The 20,556-nt window shown below is 40.0% G+C and overlaps 1 protein-coding gene across 3 annotated transcripts in view; it reads left to right on the top strand.

Annotated features, from left to right (window-relative positions):
- LOC109912053 (interleukin-15-like) overlaps positions 1 to 20,556 on the top strand; it is a 79,621-nt gene that overhangs the window by 28,562 nt on the left and 30,503 nt on the right. For all 3 annotated transcript variants that reach the window (XR_007262464.1, XM_048599029.1, XM_048599036.1), the window contains 5 exons: positions 9,037 to 9,145; positions 9,239 to 9,265; positions 12,327 to 12,353; positions 14,634 to 14,666; positions 18,866 to 19,006. Coding sequence is in view for 2 of the 3 variants with exons in the window: in XM_048599029.1 (XP_048454986.1) it covers positions 9,037 to 9,145; positions 9,239 to 9,265; positions 12,327 to 12,353; positions 14,634 to 14,666; positions 18,866 to 19,006 (337 nt within the window). In the remaining variant the exon portion in view is untranslated. The remainder of the gene's footprint in view (positions 1 to 9,036; positions 9,146 to 9,238; positions 9,266 to 12,326; positions 12,354 to 14,633; positions 14,667 to 18,865; positions 19,007 to 20,556) is intronic.

Below are 20,556 nucleotides of genomic sequence, written 5' to 3'. Positions count from 1 at the left end.
AGGTGTGTCTAGGAAGGATTTCTGACTCAATATGTGGATATGCCGACTAGAGGGAAGGCTGTATTGGATTTGGTGCTTGGCAACAGGTGTCAGATCTCTTGGTGGGAGAGCATTTTGGCGATAGTGATCACAACTCCATGACCTTTACCATAGTCATGGAAAGGGATAGGAGCAGATGGTATGGGAAAATATTTAATTGGAGGAGGGGGAATTACTGAATCCCCAACAATCAAAATTCTGGAGGTTACCACTAACCAGAAACTGAACTGGATTGATTGATTGATTTTATTGTCACGTGTACCGAAATATAGTGAAAAGCTTTGTTTACAAGCGGTACAGACAGATCACAGCAAACAAATGATGGACAGATCAAAAAGACTTAAAGGCATACAGGTTACTTTGTAGGTTACATTATTTGAGGCTAGAGTCCATTCAACAGCCTGATAATGACGAGAAAGAAGATGTTCCTGAACCTGCTCGTGCATGTGTTCAGGCTTCTGTATCATCTGCCTGACGGAAGAGGTTGTAGGAGGTCATTACCAGGGTGCCAAACAAATCCTGAAGCAGGGTTATACTCAAAACGTTGACTGCTCCTTTCCTCCAGATGCTGCCTGGTTGGCTGTGTTCTTCCAGCCTCCTGTTTGGCTACCTTGGATTCCAGCATCTCCAGTTTTTTTGTCTCATTACCAGGATGCAGTGGGTCTTTGATGATGTTGGCTGCCTTTCTGCAGCTGTGTAAATAGATGGAAGGTTGGGTTCCGTGGTGTCTGGGCCGTGCACACTGCCTTCTGTAGTTTCTTACAGTCCTGGGCGGAACAGTTGCCACACCAGGCCGTTATGCACCCGGACAGTATGCTTCCAATGGTGCATCTGTAGAAGTTGGTGTCGGAATTTATGGACCTGCCAAATTTCCTGATCCACCTGAGGAAGAAGAGGCATTGTTGTGCCTTCTTGACTGTGACATTTACATGGCAAGTCCAGGACAGGTCGGTGGTTATTGTCACTCCGAGGAACGTGACGGTCTTAATTGTCTCAACCTCAGTTCCGTTGATGTAAATGGGGGTGTGTTCTCTTCCTTTCTACTACATGGATCAGCCGTGTAAATTCCGTGGCTTCAAGAGCGGGCCAGAGGCTAAGATTTCAGTGATGAGTAACTTAACTCCTAACTCCCAAGAGTTTGTCCACCATCTACAATGTACAAGTCAAGGATGTAATAGTATGTTCTCTACTTGCCTGAATGAGTGCAGATCAAACAGATCTCAAGAAGCTCAGCACCATCCAGGACAAAGCAGTCTGTTTGATTTGAGCCCATCTACCACCCTAAACATGCTGTCCCTCCACTACTGAAGCACAGCAGCAGTAGTGTGCATTGTCTACAAAATACTGTAGAAACTCACCATGCATCTTTCAGCAGCACCTTCGAAATCCACATTCACTGCCATCAAGAAGGACAAGGGCAGCAGATTATGGGAACACTACCGCCTGCAAGTTCTGATACAAGTCACTCAAAGTCCTGACTTGGACATATATAGGTGTTCTCTATCTTTTACTGAAGAAATGTTTCAGTCCTAAATGGTCGATACTATATTCCGAGACTGTGTCTCCTGTTTCCAGACTCCACAACCAGGGTAATTTTACTCTGTGTCAAGCCCTATTAGAATTTTATACATTTCAATCAGATGCCCTTCATCTGTCTAAATTCTAGTGAATACAGGTTAGTTGAACTAATCTATCCTCACAGGATATTCCTGCCATCTCCAATATCAGCTTAGCGAAAGTCCCCTGCATTCCCTCTATAGCAAGTACATCCTTTCTTCTGTATGTATACAAGCTTTTATGGTCAGTTTTGATGTTCAGTGCAATTTGGCTGTTCTACTGTATTTTCTTTCCCGTCTAGCTTGCTAAGTTCTAAAATGCTCCTGATCCTGAAGCTTGCTGTTTTATTTTCTAGCAATTTTACATGTCTCCTCTTTGGATTTAATACTAATCTAATTTATCTAACACTGGATCTAAATTGAAATTAGCTTCTTTTGTAAGCCATGGTTGAGCCACCTTTCCTGGTTTATTCTTGCGCCAGGGAGGAATGGATAATTATGGTAATTCATACACGCATTCTTTATGTATGAACATTGCCAATCCATTGTCAACTCCTTCAGTAAAATCCATCCTTGCCAATCTGTGCTTCATACCCTCTTAATTCCCTTTATTTAGATTCAGGACACTAGTCTTAAATTCAACTAATTCATACTCCACTTTAATGAAGAATTCTATCATATTATAGTTGCTTTTCCCCAATGGACTCTGCACAACAAGATTGTTAATTTATCCCTTCTCATTAAATGATTCCCAGTCTAGAATAGCCTGGATCCTCAATGTACTGGTCTAAGAAAACACCATGTGCACTCTCTAGGAAATCCTACTCCACAATACCATTGCTAGTTTGATTTGTCAAATCTGTAAGTAAATTAAAGTCACTCATGGTTACGCTTGTACCTTTATTGTCTGTATCTTTGATTTCTTGTTTAATGCCTTCCCTTACATCTCCAGAAGTGTTTGGGGGTTTATAGATAATCCTCAACAATGTTTTCTGCCCCTTGATGTTTCTTATCTCCACCCATACAGGTTCCACATCATGATTTCCTAAGCAAAAATAACTGCAAAAATAAAGATTGTTCTTTGAAAAGAGATATATCCCTGATCTTGAGAATAACTAAGAGTAATGCACAATTTGCTAATTTACCTTGAAGGATGACTGCACCATTGGCATTCAGATCCAGGCCTCTGATAAGAAGGATAATATCACAGTTCACTCTTTCAAGAAACATGCTTGTCAGAACAAGATTTTACAATCAGAAAAGGCAAGGAAATAAGTTTCAGCAACCATCTATGCATTAGCCTTCACTTTCCAATTGCACCTAGTTATTGTCACTTAGCTATTGAAGATGAGTAACTGCCTCACTTTTATCTTGAATGCCAATTGTTTTATGACTGGGAGGACTCAAAGAGTAGTATTCCCACAGAGGATATTTTCAGCTCATTTTCTGTAGAAAGCACAATGGACTCGTTTTATTAGTTGCTTCTAAACAGGAGTGACAGGAAGTTTTCCCATGTCATAAGTCCTTCAGAAGCTCACTCACTCCTATAATTTTTTTTGCTGAAGAACAAAGTCAATATTCTGGTCAGAAATATGTATCAGAATTTATTACAAGGGGTTCAGGAGACAGACAATTAAGGAAGTCTTTCTGCAATTATATAGGGTGTTGGTGATACCACGTATGGAGTACAGCATATAGTTACAGTCTCCTTATTTTAGGAAGGGTATACTTGTCTTGGAGCAGATGTAACAAAAGTTCACAAAATTGGTTCCTGAATTGATAGGGCAGTTCTGTGAAATAGACCTACATTGTCCAAAGTTTAGAAGAAGGAGAGCTGATCTCATTGAAACATAATGTGTTAGATGATCAACAATTAACTTATTGCTTGATAGTGTAGGTTCAAAGGCAATTTGCCTTTCTCTTACTCCTTTACATTCTTAACACCTAATTATCTACTAATAATTATTGAGAAGACTCACATGCCTACATTGCGGAATGAGGCTTTAGCTCTGTCATAAACCAGATTATAAATTTACAAGGTTGACTGTTTGCAAAAAGAGCTGGGTGATGAACGATAATATAGGACCCAATAACCTAGAAGCTCAGCTCACCAGCAGCAGACTAGATGGGTTGAATGGCCTACGTCTGCTCCTAAGTCTTATGGTCATTGGGTTCAATTCCTGCAGCAGACAACCTGAAGGGAGCTTTAGTGTAGGTAAGTTTGGTGAAGATTTGCAATGTTTGACAGCAGGTCTTGGGTAAATGGTGAGTGGGGAAAGACAGTTAGTTTAGGAAGAAACAGTGATCAAGTTGGGGATGGTAATGGGCATGGCCAAATTTCTACAGTAACATTTGGAATCCTGTTTGGAACATGGGATGTATAATCTGTGAGAGATAGTAGGAACTGCAGATGCTGGAGAATCCGAGACAACAAGGTGCAGGGCTGGATGAACACAGCAGGCCAAGCAGCATCATAGGAGCAGAGAGGCTGACGTTTCGGGCCTAGACCCTTCATCAGAAAAGGGGGAGGGGAAGGGGGTTCTGAAATAAATAGGGAGAGAGTGGGAGGCGGATAGAAGAGGGATAGAGGAGAGGATAGGTGGAGAGGAAGCAAACAGGTCGAAGAGGCGGGGATGGAGCCAGTAAAGGTGAGTGTAGGTAGGGTGTTAGGAAGGGGATAGGTCAGTCCAGGGAGGATGGACAGGTCAAGGGGGCGGGATGAGGTTGGTCGGTAGGAGATGGAGGTGCGGCTTGAGGTGGGAGGAGGGGATAGGTGGGAGGAAGAACAGGTTAGGGAGGCAGGGACGAGCTGGACTGGTTTTGGTATGCGGTAGGGGGAGGGGAGATTTTGAAACTTTTGAAATCCACATTGATACCATTGGGCTGTAGGGTTCCCAAGCGGAATATGAGTTGCTGTTCCTGCAACCTTCGGGTGGCATCGTTGTGGCACTGCAGGAGGCCCAGGATGGACATGTCGTCTGAGGAATGGGAGGGGGAGTTGAAATGGTTCGCAACTGGGAGGTGCAGTTGTTTATTGCGAACCGAGCGTAGGTGTTCTGCAAAGCGGTCCTCGAGCCTCCGCTTGGTTTCCCCGATGTAGAGGAAGCCACACCGGGTACAGCGGATGCAGTATATCACATTGGCAGATGTTCAGGTGAACATCTGCTTGATGTGGAAAGTCTTCTTGGGGCCTGGGATGGGGGTGAGGGAGGAGGTATGGGGGCAGGTGTAGCACTTCCTGCGGTTGCAGGGAAAAGTGCCGGGTGTGGTGGAGCTGGAGGGGAGTGTGGAGTGGACAAGGGAGTCACGGAGAGAGTTGTCCCTCCGGAAAGCAGATAAGGGTGGGGAGGGAAAGATGTCTTTGGTGGTGGGGTCGGATTGCAGATGGCGGAAGTGTCGGAGGATGATGCGTTGGATCCGGAGGTTGGTGGGGTGGTACGTGAGGACGAGGGGGATAATCTGTGATGTGTTTTTAGTTGAAGATTAAAGTAGAATCACACAGTTGAGTAGCTGTATTAAAATCCTGGAGTTGATCAGTTTGTGTTTTCTCATTCTTCTTTCTTTTCACCCTCCTTCCTTTCTCCCCTTCACCTACTTTCTTCTCTTACTTTGCTTCTTCGTCGCTTCCTTATTTCTTTCCTTTGTCTTAACTTGGGTTTCTGTATCCTGACCCATTATCAAGACCATAAGATGTCGGTGCTGAAGTAGATCAATTAGCCCATTGAATGTGCTCCACCGTTCAATGAGATTATGGTTGATCCGATAATCCTCACTTCACTTTCCTACCTTTTCCCTGTAACCGTTGATCCCTTTGTTGATTAAAAATCTATCTCAACCTTGCATATACTGAGTGACCCAACTCTACAGCCCTTGAGAGAAGAAATTTCTTTTCATCTCTGTCTTATTCTGAGGTGTCCCCTTGACCTAGACTTACCCACAAGGTGAAAGAACCTATCATATCTACACTATTAAGTCTTCTAAGAATCTTGTATGTTTCAATAAGGTTGTGTCTTATTTTTCTATATTCCAAAGGGTACAGGCCCAAACTATTCACCCTCTCCTCATAAGACAGTCCTTCCATACTGGTACCAGCCTAGTGAATCTTCTTTGGACTGCTTCCAATGCCCATAAATCTTTCCTTAGATAAGAAGCCCAGAAACAAAATCAAAGCGTACATCTCACATTATGTGGGTGGCATGGTGGCTCAGTGGTTAGCACTGCTGTCTCACAGCGGCAGGGACGTGGATTTGATTCCACCCTTAAGTGACTGTCCGTGTGGAGTTTACACATTCTCCTGTGTCTGTATGGGTTTCCTCCGGGTGCTCCAGTTTCCTCCTACAGTCCAACGATGTGCAGGTGAGGTGGATCGGCCATGCTCAATTGCCCATAGTGTCTAAGGTGGGAAATGCAGGTATAGGGTACGGGGTGGGTCTGGGTGGGATGCTTTTTGGAGGGTTGGGCATGGATTTGATGGGCCGAATGGCCTGTTTCCACACTGTAGGGGTTCTATGGTGATTTCCAAACCTTTAAATTTCAATTTTGAATATTTTAATCTTTTCAATCAAAACCATAATTTGTACTGGAGTCTCTTTTGAAAACCTATCTAGGGTACTCTTGTATTTTCCACATATTTCTAAAATTTCATGTGAAAGTCCTCACAGTCCTAGCAGACCAGAGAACCACTCTCATTAGAGAGAGAGATGACTGGTAGTGGTTTAAGGTGAGGATCACCATGCCTCAAGGAAGGGAAGAGGTTGAGAAGGAAAGTCCTTCCTGATAACCTCATCCAGTGCAAGAATTGAGTCCACATTTTTGGCGTTACCCTGTATTACAAACCAGCCATCTAGCCAGTTGAGCTAAACAATTATCATGACTGATGCTCCTAACTTTTCTGTTAAGCTATTTATTAGTGGCATTCTGGAATACTCCAGTGACTTTGTAACTTCCTGTTTTACTTGATGTGTTTTTAATTATAATCTAAGACTGCTGTTTCTCTGCTTTGAAAACTTAAATCCAATTAAACCACTCTTATAATTTGAGGGTTGGTTGGTAACACCTTCTCTGGTGTAGTGGGCAGTTGCAATTCCTTTAATTGGAGTGGACTTGACTTCTTCCCATACTCAGTTGTTAACTTTTCTAAGCTCGCTGAATTCACCTTGCTCTTTACCTTCCCCAGTTGTAACTACTGACTTGCGGTTTCTTCCTAAATTAGCATTAGCTCATCTACATAGTTGCAAGTATAAATTATCCCCTTTTGTTCTTATCCATCTTCTGATTCATCTACTAACATTTATTCCCCTTTAGCATTCTCCAGATTATTTTTGACTGTTCTTCAGCTAGAAACCTCTTGATGAAACCTGTAGCACCCATTCTCTCCATTCTTGACTGCATTTTAATTTTTTTCTTATAATCAACGAAAATACCACCGGTAAATTACTTTCTGAAACCTGTGTGAGTTCTACCAATGCAGGTTCAGCTTACCTCTGACTTCTATGTGAATTCAGCCAACATGGAGTTTGACTGAACTGCAGTATCTGCACAAATTCTACCAATACAGTGTTTCTGGCTCAACAATGACTTCTGTACGAACTCTACCAACACAGAACCTTCGTTCGCAACCTCTCCCTTCTTAGCACTTCTATACTTAGTGCTCTTCCAGATTTTTTGATACTCAGTCTGAAATGTCCTTCGATTGGCTTTCTGTACTAGCTATAGATGGAAAGTAAACTATACTATTTTGCAGTGCCACCCAATGGTCCCTGCTCACAGCACCAGATGTTCTGGTTACAGATTTTTGATCATTTAATCAAGCACATGCAGTAAGAGTGTACTCAAGTGCTAGCTCAAAGAACTGTGAGGAATACAGGAAAAGGCAGTATTTTTACTGCAGGATCATCTCATTCTCCAAATTCTCCAATATTACTCCTTAAAAACATCAGTAATCAATGTTTATTCTAGGTCATAGACTAATGTCGTTGAAGTCTGCTCCTTCACAGTCAAGATTCATTTAGTCAGGTGTTATTTTTGCACCCCCAACCTTTATGGGTGTTTGTCATCTCTCGGTCTCTCCCCAAGGTCTCTCTAGAATGTTTTGGTGCCATTAATTATTGTTAATAGATGCCTGCTGGCACTATGCCCTAAAATGTGTAAGGTTAATCTAGTATAAGGTTGATTAATTGAAAACTGCTTGACTTTTTCCCTATTTAACCCTTACAATGCAATTCCTCTAATAATGATGCTTCCTTACACAGTATCATTAGCATCGAACTGAATAACTTGTGGAGCTACAGTCACCAGCCCAACTTCCACTATATTGTGGATGACAAATCCTTCTGTTTGGTATATCATATGATTACTTGGAATGGGGCTCCCTAAATTAGAAAAATATACATTGCTGAAGAAGTCAGTCCTTCTACTGAAACTGTTAAGGTGTTCCTAAATGTATGAATTTAATTAATAAACATCTACTACAATTCTTTGCAGTCTTTTATTTTCATATATGTTTGGAATTCTGCCTGAATTGATCAGAAGCACAATATTTTCATTTGAATTCTGAGTTTTTGGCTGGTAGCTGTGAGCTGTACTTTGATTTTGGAATAATTGACAAGAATGTTGGGTCTCCTGGTTAGGCATTTGCTCTCCATCCAGTACATGGTGAACATGGTTGGATGCCATTTACAGTGACATGCCCTGTGTCAGTGTTGAGCTGTTTTGGCTTGTTTACCTCTGGCCTGAATTGGATATTCTGATGAATCAAGCTGATTATAATCACCGGTATCCCCACCACCACCACCATACAATGTTTGTTTCTGGTGCTCCTATGCTGCTAAAGTCCAGTAATTTCACACGTGTTGCACATAATTGTAACCTATGAGCAATGACCAAGGAAGTAAAGCATGCAGACACCTCGATCATAAAAAGCAATTGATCATTCTGCTTTACATCCAGCCGCCTTAACAAAAGCAGACAAAAAAATATAAGCTGCCTGGTGCAAAAACATGTATTGCAATAACCTTTCAGCTAATACTTTTGTAGCTGGTGTTTTGTGAGAGAGGTTTTCGTATTTGAGGATATTATTTTAAATGAAAATCTGAACTGTATGTAATTTAGATGTACGGACCTATTAATGAGTAACTGAGCATTTAATGCGCCCACAATGTATCAATGTTTGTCATATCGTTACTTCAAGATGGGAAGGAGGGGTGTTGAGAATAATTGTTCAACTGTGCCTGCAAGCGATGAACTCTAATGGTGTGAAATGAAAAATTAAGCTGGACAATTTATACAAAGACTCATTCAAGATCTTTAATATTATTCATTACAATAATACAGCAAGATCATAACTTGGCACTTGAAATACATAGGCCATGCGTGTGGAAATAGCAAATCTGGAGGTTATTTGTATATTCTGATTTAAGTATTTTTTTTCCTACATTTCCAGCAATTTTGCTGTGTGTCTACCAAAAGCAGATGCAACTCACAATCATAATACAGGCAAAGTGAGGCCAGCAGCGGTGACTGAAATGTTGCAAATGGTGACAGGGATGCAAGTTAGTATTCAGTGTATTTCTAAAATCATTTTGCTTTATATTTTATGAAGAAAAGTTTTCATTTCATTAAAAGTTCTTTTTTATCTTCTTTAGAAACAAGTGGAGGAAAAACGTAAAGAAGTGAGTATGAGGTTTCCTCCAATTAAAGAAAATAACAAAGTCGAACATTAGTTTAATATCCACAGTTGCAACTGAAAAGTATTAGATTATTTGCAGCATTTCATAAAAATTGGTTATACAAGGGTGAAAGTAACATGGTAAAATTCATCACAGTTGAGCAATTTAAAATTAAATTGTAAAGCTGAATCTGTGCTCTGTTTCGTGGGGAATGAAGATTAAAGAGAGCGCTATGTTACCAGAACATGTTGGGCTCATCCACTAAGAGTCCATTTTCTTCGTAAGAATTAACTTCCTGTTTCAACTTTTTCGACTGATTTTTATTGCAAACTTCCACCCAAGTTGTCTTTGGCACACAATTGGGTGATCTTGTAAATGTTGCTTTGTCTTTTTGCACTTTTTTCTGTAGCCATTCCATTGTAATGTATTATTGACTTCAAAATATCTTCTTCAATTGAGGGGTTGAATGCAGTCAGGGCTACTGAGCATTATCATTTCAGTGTAAACATTTTGTCCACATTATTTACTTGTGTCTTGAAGATTAAACAGCTAGATTTTAGTGTACCCCTCAGTATATTTAAATCAAGCAAAAAAGCGGCTTTATTACTGATCTAGGAAAATTTCTATTCCTGAGACAAACCCAGTCCCAAGCAGAAGTGAGAATAAAAATTGCAAGGACACTGGCCGTGAATGTTTGGTCTTCCCCAGTCTTGGTTGTGAAGATAAATACAGCTGTTACAGATCTATAATTAGCAGTCAGATGGTAAAATATGGGGTGGGTACAAAGAACCAGCATAGATTTCTAAAGGGGAAATCACATTTGACTGTCTTGCTGGAGTTTGTCTTGAAGAGGTAACAGAAGGTGTCATTGAGGCTAATGCTATTGATGTGGTATACTTGGACTTCCATGACGTAAGAAGCTTTTTCATAAGTGGTTTGGGTCTGGGATACACTGTCAGAAAGTTTGATGGAGGCAGAATCAATTGTAGTATTCAAGAGGGCATTAAATGATTACCTGAATAGAAACAATGCACAAGGGTATGGGGAAAAGGCAGGAGAAGAGCACCATGTCACTATGCATTTTGAACACCTTGTTTGGACATAAAGGGCTAAATAGCCTCCTTCTTCTGAGTGGTAACAATTCTGAGAGATAAGGATAAAGGTGCCCTGGTCAGTAGTTGCTCTGAAGAATTCAAGCAATTGCATTGATTAGGCCATTTTCTGATCAGTTCCACTTCTTAATTTATAACCAGAGGGTGGCATGGTGGCTCAGTGGTTAGCACTGCTGCCTCACAGCACCAGGAACCCAGGTCTGATTCCACCCTCTGGCGACTGTCTGTGTGGAGTTTGCACATTATCCCCGTGTCTGCGTGGGTTTCCTCTAGGTGTTTTGGTTTTCTCCCACTGTCCAAAGATGTGCAGGTTAGGTGGATTGAGCATGCTAAATTGCCCATAGTGTTCAGGGATGTGTAGATTAGATGGGTTATGGGGGAATAGGTCTAGGTGGGATGCTCTGAGGGTTGGTGTGGACTTGTTGGGCTGAAGGGCCTGTTTTCACGCTGTAGGGATTGTATGATTCTTGTATGAACTGTTCAAGCTGCTAAGTGTTTTGTCACCTTTAATTTCTAAAATAGGTTTAATTCTTGAAATTTTTAGTTCATTCATTTGTTTGTGAGCATGAATTGTTGAAAGTTGCTGTTAATTCACTGAAATCAGCAGTCTACTGTATTTTAAAGAAACTCTTTTTTTCTGGTCTTGTTGCACCTTGCATCTTATTCGCTTTGTATGTTTCAGTTTCCTCCAGTTCTGCTGCCTCCGAAGTCAGCAATTAATGTGTAAATCACAAAAGCTTTGTACTTGGAGTCTTTAAAAGACTGTTTAAGAAGTTAGCCCCTTTATATGTTAAACATGTAAAGGGTCAATGTTCCAAGTAATTGCCTTCTCTTTTCATCCTCCTGACCTTCATACTTCTCTCTCATCAAATTTGGCAGAGGCCGTTTCTACAATGCAATATATTGAAAATTAATAAATGAGTTCAAGCTTATGATGGATTTTAAACTTTTTTTCATGAGTCCATTGCCAGATCTGTTTTAGAAGAAACCACACAAAGCACACATATTGTACTGAGGTGGTTTAGACCTATTAGTGACTTCTTGTGGTGTTCACCATAAAAAGCATTCTATCCAGATGCATCAAGGGTTGGTAGGGCAACTGCTCTGCCCAGGACCATAAGAAGCTACAGAGAGTTGTGAACACAGCCCAGTTCATCACGCAAGCCAACCTTCCATCCACTGACTCCATCTACACTTCTCTCTGACTTGGGAAAGCAGCTAACACAATGAAAGACCCCCCACCCCCACCACCACCACCATCACCACCCTGGTTATAATCTCCTCCAACCTTTTACATTGGGTAGAAGATACAAAAGCTTAAACACATGTACAAACAGATTGAAGAACAGCTTCTTCCCCACTGTTATTAGACTTCTGAATGGATCTCTCAAATTTTAAATTTAATGTTGGTCTTGCTGTTTCTGTACCTTCTCTGAAGCCATAACATTGTATTCTTTGCTCTGTTCTATTACCCGAGTGCACTCTGTGTGGTACGATCTGTCTGTACAGTACACAAAACAAAACTTTTCACTGTACCCAGGTAAATGTGACAGTAATAAATCAAATCAAAAAATCTATTCATCTGAATTTGATTAATTTTTATTGACCTTCCTTTTGTTTCTCCTCCCTCTCTCTTGCTTTTACTGTTTTTGTGTGCGTCTTTTCTCCTCTCTCCTCTCTACCCCCACTCTCCCTCTGCTTCTTCTCTGTTCCCATCCCCTCCAAAACTTTCACCTTCTGTTCTCACAGTATCTTCCCATAACACACCCTGCTGGCAGCAAAACACTGGTTCTATACAAGTAGAAAACGGTTTTGATAACTGATTTATGAAAGGACACTGATTGTAGAATGACGTTACATCCTTGAACCTGCAAATGAAGATAAAGTGCTTCCTGCACAACTATGATATATTAAAGCCATTTTAGAGAATAACCCTTCCTTTTTCTTTTTAGGGTCTATTCCCTCCTAAAGATGTACCTGTAAGTATTAGACAATGGAATGCCAACTTTTTCTGAGCTGTTAAACAGATGAAATGTTGATCTCTTTCACTGTGTAGTTTATTACCCAATAGAACAATAAAACTGACAATACAGTCCTATAATATCATGTAGCTACTGAGTAAGTATTTGCCCCTTCCTCATTGTCTTACTGAACATGTGTAGCAGGGTAGGTGGTGAGGTTGTGTGTGTACATGCATGCAGCACAAATTGCTATGTTGGCATTTACAATGGAATTGTAGATTTTACACTACAGTTTCATCCTCCTAGGGAGGGAATGGTTAAAATGTGATAAGTAGTTTCCACGATAAACGTGCACATTGAAATTTCTGATGGGGTATAAACGTTGACAGGAACTGTACACAAATGTAAGTGATCAACAAAAATACAGGAGAAAAAGTGCCAAATAAAAATAAAAGAACAAAGGGAAAGAAAGACAGTTGAATCTAACATGGGAAAAAATAAAAAGCAGTGAAGCAATGTTGTCATTACTAGATGGTCAAATGAAACCTGACAGCTTATTTTAGTGGAGCCCTGTCCTGAAATAAAACTTGAAGACTAATGAATTAGGTCACTCTGTTGAAAATTGTCAAGAAGTTTGTGCAGTACTGCAGATCCCCAATGTCCTTGCTGATATTTATTGATTGCACTCATAATTCACCCATTATTATATTATATTCTGTCCTTCATTCCCCTTGCCCACTTTCTTACATGCTTCCATTCTAAGCAGCAGTAACACACCATTTCTGAACAGTTTCATTAGTTTAAGAAGTCCAATGCTAAGAACCTTTTTAAATGATTTTGGTTTTTAAAATTATCAATTTAGCCTTTATAAATTATCAATGTACATAATTTGTTTTGACACACCCACCACTCAGTGATGTCAGAATTCTTCTCTGTCCTTCTTTCCATTAATTCACTTTATTCAGGACCTCTCAGTATGTTCCAATCCCTATTATTGGAAATTAGCTGGCAGCATCAATGGAGAGAGAAATAGAATTAATATTTTGGGTGTGATATGATTCTTCTTCATAGCAGTTCTGAAAAAGTCAAATTGGACTTGAAATATTAACTCTTTCTCTTTCCACATATGCTGCTAAAGCTGCTGAACTTCTCTTGCATTTTCTATTTTTATTTCAGATTTCAAGTATCTGGAATATTTTGCTGTTATCAGAAGTTAACTGCCTTTTTCACAAACCCACAATTTTCACTTTTTGCTATCTCTATTCTGATGGCCCTCCACCAAATTTCAAACTTCCTGACACCACACAATGAATTCATCACTACAACTCTAATTCCCAAATATTCCCTAAAATGCACTCTTGTACCTAATCATAGATTCATTAGCTTTTTTCTCCCTCACTAGACTCCTTAAGTATGAACAATCCCCTCCTTCAACTAGTTGGTGTTTTCCAAACTGCACGCTACTTGATACTGCCTCACCTTATCTATCCAATTAATTATTTCCATAATCTTACTACAAGTTATTTTAAATGCAATAAATCCCAACCACTAATCTTATTGCAAGAAGAAATGTGCCAAAAGATTCTTTTTCTTATTAACACATTATACGATCATTATAACATGTTGTGTATTTGTATTTGATAACATTAGCAAATTTCATGTGTTGTAATGAGGAGCGAACCTCATATCATGTTATCTCGCTTCATTGTCTATTTTCTCCGTCTACTATTCCACAGCTGCCCAGCTTTGTTAACAAGGCCAGCGTATATAATTCTGAACAGAAAAGATGCAGGAAGGATCTTTTTCCTGGTTGGGGTGCCTAGAACTAGGGGACACTGTCTCAGAAAAAGACATATGTCACTTAGAATGGAGATGAAGAGGAATTTCTTCATTTTCATTTTTAGGATGGTGAACCTTTTTTGAGTCTCTACCTCGGAAGGCAGTGGAGACTCAGTCATTGAGTATATTTGAGATCAAGATCAATAGATTACTACATATTAAAGATATTAGGGGATATGGGAATACTATGGGAAAATGGGATAGATGTAGGAGGTTAGCTAAGACCTAGTTGAGTGATGGAGCAGATTTGATGAGGCAGATGACCTTTTTCTGCTCCTATTCATATACGGTTCTTAAAACCATCATTTTAAACAAGCAATCAGAATAGTTGCTGATGGAATTCTATGATCTTTCCATATGGAGATAAAAGGGCTAATTCGCAATTAAGATTGGTTGCACACATTTTCGAATAATAAATATGCTTTATATTTTCATCAAGTACTTTTTTTTCACTTTTAGGAATTACAATTATATACTCCTGAACAGATACCTGTAAGTATTAGGCACTGGAATGCCATAACTTATTGCAATAAAATAAGCTGAAGGTTTGTACCCTATTATTGAGTAGATAATTTGCTACTGGATTAATAAATAATGGAATAATCAAACTGATCATGTCGCCCTATGAAATAAATAGTTGCGGTTGTAGCACAGGCTTAGGTATAGCAATGAGTGTGAGATAATGATGGGGGAACAGGTCTAATGATATATATGTACGTCTCTACACAAGTCCCTGTATCCGCATTTATGATGGAGCTATCTCCTATAAATAGATTTACAACCTCACAATAACACCTCAGATTCTTTCCCTCCACACTTCTTGATTGGTCATTTTACTGAAGTGTTCTAAATTTTTTTTTTGCTGGGGCAAAATGTGCCATTCTGAATAGTAATGAATGACCAGACATAGGCAAATCCAGGTTCCAAGTCCAGACTGCAAATGAATGATTTCCAACATATTGCTGCCATATGAAGGAAGTTGACAATTTATGCTGGAGGGTAGGCTGATTTATAACCTAGTTAGAAACAAAAAAACTGCAGATGCTGGAATCCAGGTAGACAAACAGGAGGCTGGAAGAACACAGCAGGGGAGGGAGCATCTGGAGGAAAGGAGCACAGGTCTTGCCCAGGAGCTGCAGATAAAGAGAGGGAGGGGTGGACGCTGAATGGTGATGAGAGGTGGACACTGGTAGTAGGTACCGTACCTGTAGTACCAGTGTCCACCTATCACCACCATTCTGTTTCCACCTCTCCCCCCTCTCTCTATCTGAAGCTCCCCCTACCCCACATCCAGTCCTGAAGAAGAGTAATACCCGAAATGTTGACTGCTCCTTTCCCCCAGATGCTGCCTCCCCTGCTGTGTTCTTCCAGCCTCCTGTTTGTCTACCTGACTTATAACCTAGTTTTGTTACCGGGTGACCTATCTTGGTGTTGTCTGTGATAGGACTGAGGTATGGCTCTTTGTAAACACTTGTACATTAATGTCTAATAAAGTTAGGGGAAGTGTTGATTCCTTGAACCTCTCCTTTCTTGGCACAGAGTTGATTGTTCTTTGGCATGATTTGGGGATTTTAACTGCTTTTATGATGGGAAAAGTGTTCAGTGATTTGGAGATATTAAAATTACCTGCCTCATAATTCAGCACCAAGTTTTTGGGAGTAGAAGACTGCAACAAAACTGCCATTATTCGAATGGGCAGAAGGCCAGACTACTTACGCATGAGCTAAGGAGCTGCGTATGGTGCTGAGCATTGTGTAGTCATAGGTGAACATCCCTGCTTCAGACCTTACGATGGAGGGAAGATGAAGCAGTTGAAGACGATTGGTCCCAGGACACTACTCTGAGGAACTCCTGCAGAGACGTCCTGGAGTTACGTTGACTGACTTCCAACAACACAACCATTTTTCTATGTGCCAGGTATGACTGCAAACAGCAGAGAGATTGCCCCAGTATCCATTGATGCCAACTTTACTAGGGGCCCTTGATGCCACACTGGTTGAATGTGGCCTTGAAGTCAAGAACAGACTCACTCACCTCACCTCTGGAATTCAGTTCTTTTGTCCATGTTTTAATCAATGAGGACAGGAGCTGAGTAGCCCTGGCAGAGCCCAAACTGGGCATTGCTGAACAGAGTATTGCTGAACAGGTGATGCTTGATGGCACGGTTGGTGACATGATCCATTATTTTACTCATGGTCAAGAGTGGACTGACAGGTCAGTAATTGGGCCAGGTTCAATTTGTGCTGCTTTTTGTGTACAGGGCATCTCTGGGCAATTTTCCAGATTGTTGGGTCGATGCCAGTGTTGTAACTGTTTTGGTACAGCTTGGCTAGGGGTGTGGCAGGTTCTGGAGCACGAGTCTTCAGTGCTATTGCCGAAATGTGGAGCCTCCTCCTGCAGTGAGTTGTTTTAATTGTCCACCACCATTTATGACTGGTTGTTGCAGAACTGCAGAGCTTAGATCTGATCTGTTGGTTGTGGGTGGCTTTGCTCTGTCTATCATTTGCTGCTTATGCTGTTTGACATGTGAATAGTCCTGTTTGGTAGCTTCACCAGGTTGACACCCCATTTTTAGGTCTGCCTGGTGCTGTGTCTGGCATGCTGTCCTGCACTCTCCATTTTTCCAGGGTTAATTCCCTGGCTTCATGGTAATGGTTGAGTGGGGGATATGCTGGGTTTAGTGGTTGCTGGTTGGGATGGGATATAATTCTGCAGCTTTTGATGGGCCACAATGCCTCATATGGTCAATCTGGAATTGTTCAATCTGTTCAAAATCTGACCCGATTAGCACAGTGGAGGGTATTCTCAATGTGAAGGCAAGATTTGTCTCCACAAGGGCTGTGCAGTGGTCACTCTTACCGAAACTATCATGGACAGATGCATCTGCAGCTTGGTAAGGATGAGGTCAGGTATGTTTTACCCACTTCTTGGTCCCCTTTGGATCTTGTGCAGACCCTGTAGAACTGGATTTGAGACATTAGCACTGTTTCCCCTTCACAGATGCTGTCAGATCTGCTGAGTTTCTCTAATAATTTCTGGTTTTGTTTGTTTCGAATATCCAACATCTGCAGTTCTTTGTTTTATATCCTTTCCAATATTGCGTCAGCTAGTTTTAAGCTTTCTTCATGTAATGCTGAAAGAAAATTGTAAGTTGTAGACGATGGTAATTAAAAAGCAATGCTGTATATATTTTTTATTTGTTCTCTTGTGGGATGTGGGTATCATTGACTGGCCAGTATTTCTTGCCTGTCCCTAGCTGCCCTTGAATGGAGTGGCTTGCAAATATACTATGATTCAACAACAACACTAGGGCAGCAATGCGAGGGGAACGCTTTCTGCACATACACAGGCACTTGCCAGTGTCTTGATTTCTCTGAGCGGGATATTCTAGACAGCTAACCTTTAGTTAACTTGGATAGATCTGTGGAGTTTCCCAGAGCAATTCAATACTACCTTAAGAATTATTAACTGGTACAACATTTGCAGAAGATTTTTATCAATCATCTTTCTTCAGGTAACATTCCTGTTGAATGTTTCATTCAATTAATTAATAATACTACGATTATAACTTTGAATCTGGCAGCACCAGTTATGTGGGTAACAGCACTGAGTCAATCAGAAATTAGGCATTAGGCAATTACTCATCTATTTAGAGAGAAATGACAAAACACTGCTCCAAATATTGCAGTGCCAGAATACATTAATTTTCAGTTAGAAAATGAAATTTGTACATTATTTACTGGAGCAACTGCACTGTTTGATGCATAGCATGCAAAAATATCTGCATTTCTTTGGTTACCCTAAAAGTGTCAAAAGCTTGACAATTTATCTGACAGCAGCTTTTCCTCCTCCTTGCTCCCCTCTCCATTTCTCCTTACTTGCTACTGCTCCATCACAATGCTTTTCACTGTATTCTTTGCTGTTGGCTCACTTCCAGAATGGATGGCAGGGAAGCAGAGAAGTTAAGGCAACAGTGAAGCACTCTGTGAATGGGTTGATGCTTGGAGACCAGGGGAATGTAAGACAAAATGGCGGGGAGAGCAGTGAACCCATTAGGAGAATAGTGCTGAGTTGGCATGGGGGACTTGAAAGAAGGGTGCTGAGGGATGTAAGAGGAGTGGAGGGTGCAAGAAGACCATTTGCGAAGGGGGGGAACATGAGGAGAGCAGTGAGGTGTTTGGGGTTAGGGGATGTGAGGAAAACAGGACAAGGTGATGATGAGCCTATGACTGGAGTGAGAGCTAATTTCTTGATTACCATTTCCATTTCCTGGAATTAAAATAAAAAGGATAAAGTATTACACTTCTAGGAAATTCATGATTTCACTGAGAATAGACTTAAAATTATTTCTGAAATTTTTTATTTTCCGTTTTGATTCCAAATTGCATCAGTTTAGACCTATTCAGTCTGGATCGTCCATTCCCATCCATTCTTTGTATGTTGCCTGGTTTGCAACTGGCAGGAAACAAGAAAAAGTATCTAACACTTGTCGTTTTATCTTGGCATTACAGCTGACTTAGTGATTGCGTGTTGAGGTGATACAAACTAATGTTTTTCTAATCATAAGGATCTGTTAAAATTACTTTTTTAAAATTAAAAATGGGTGACAAACATACAAATTCTTTTGAGATGCATACGTAAGTAATAAAGAAACCTTTCTGATGAACCAATTTGCTTATCCTTCCCTCCAGAATGACTGTTTTGAAACTGCTTTTACATGCTTCATTCAAGAACTGAATGTTTTGCGGTTTGAATTTGCGCTCGAGTCTTACGAATTACAAAACATGAACAGAATGAATAGAAATGCAAAAGCATTTTCTAAATTTAACCCGGTAAGTTCCTGAGTCACTGTATCTGTGAATAACCTTTCGTGGTAAGCTATCTGCAGTGCAGAATTCTTTGAGTACCAGGGAATTACTTGAAAAAAGGAGTTGTTTAATATCAGTCCCAATCTTTCACTTGTCCTGTTTACATCTGACAGTAGGACCCCTCACATTCATCAAGGCAAATAAGCTGTGTTATTTTCCTTCCTTAATCCATGTGATAGTTGTTTCTTTTTTCCCCAGAGACAGGTATTTGAAAACATGTCTAGTTGCTTCATTAAAGAACTGAATGCTTTACTGTTTTTGAGGTAGTACTTTGGAGGAATGAGGAGAATTTTCTCTGATTGATAACGATGATGAAATTATGAACAGGTGTTTTTATTCAGAAATTTTGTCAAACCTAGATTCTAGCTAATATATGTCCAAACAATAAATAAATAACTAGTTTCAAATTAATTTTATTGTCAAAAAATGCATGCAAAGGGATAATCGTTAGTACCTCTGTAATTTCTCTAGTAGAAAATTGGTTGATAAATGAGACACAGTGAAGGACATTGTACAAGAAGTATTTAAATTGGACCAAAATCAGGTAGTCTTTGTACTCTAGTGATTTTCTTTTAGTTCCTAGTAACGTATTTTATTTAAGAAGTGTACAATGGACAAATTATTCAGAGATCGTATGTCACTGGTGCAGCCATGCATTCAATAGGCACATTATCAGAGCGTTCTGCATATTTCATCCATTTGAAAGCAGTGGACTAAATCTCAAGCAGTGTACCCATGCTTTTCCAATATGTTGGAATTCTTTGAATGTGAAGTTTGGAACACTTTTAACATTTTATTGACTTGCAAAGAACATTGCAAATCATTGGATACAATATGTAAATAACCTACCAAAGAATATTTGACCCTGTCAATAATATAGAATAGAGAGCTGTCTTGTCTTTCACAGATTAGATTGTGGAGTATTATCCATTTATATCATCTCTCTTCTATCTTTCTTCTTCCTCCTGCATTTTGTGCTCTTATCATGTCTAAAGTCATTTTGTGATTAGAAATCAGAGACACATTTTCCTTTCGATATGCCTGATGAGTTTCCTGTGAATCTGTGCTCAGGAATATGCATAATCAGGGTACAAAACAAATAAATAACCAAAAAGATCTAAAGAAAATTGAGCATAATTGATTTAGGGGTATAATTATAATGTGTCCAAATCTTAATATTTTAATGATCATAACTACAGAGACTAGTAGATTACTGTCAGTTCCACTTGTTCAGAGCAGGTATATATTGATGATTAGGTTTTTGGGCACGGATGCAATTATTGTCACATGAATCAGGTACAAACCACCCATTCTACATTGCACTGAGGTCGTTCTCATCCTCTTAATATATTAATATTCCAGTGCTTGTTTGCAGAGTTGACTGTACACCTGCTGTACAGGCAATGCACGGCAATCAGATGTAGACTTAAATATAGGCTTGAAGATCACAATGACCCTTAATTATAGACCTTTATCAGGAATTGAAGAAGGCCTTGTGTAGTCCTCTTGAAATG

Source organism: Rhincodon typus, chromosome 1 (assembly GCF_021869965.1).
Source record: "Rhincodon typus isolate 14 chromosome 1, sRhiTyp1.1, whole genome shotgun sequence".
Classification (NCBI taxonomy): Eukaryota; Metazoa; Chordata; class Chondrichthyes; order Orectolobiformes; family Rhincodontidae; genus Rhincodon; species Rhincodon typus.
The sequence above is the reverse complement of the archived record's forward strand: the minus strand, read 5'-3'. Positions and strand labels throughout refer to the sequence as shown.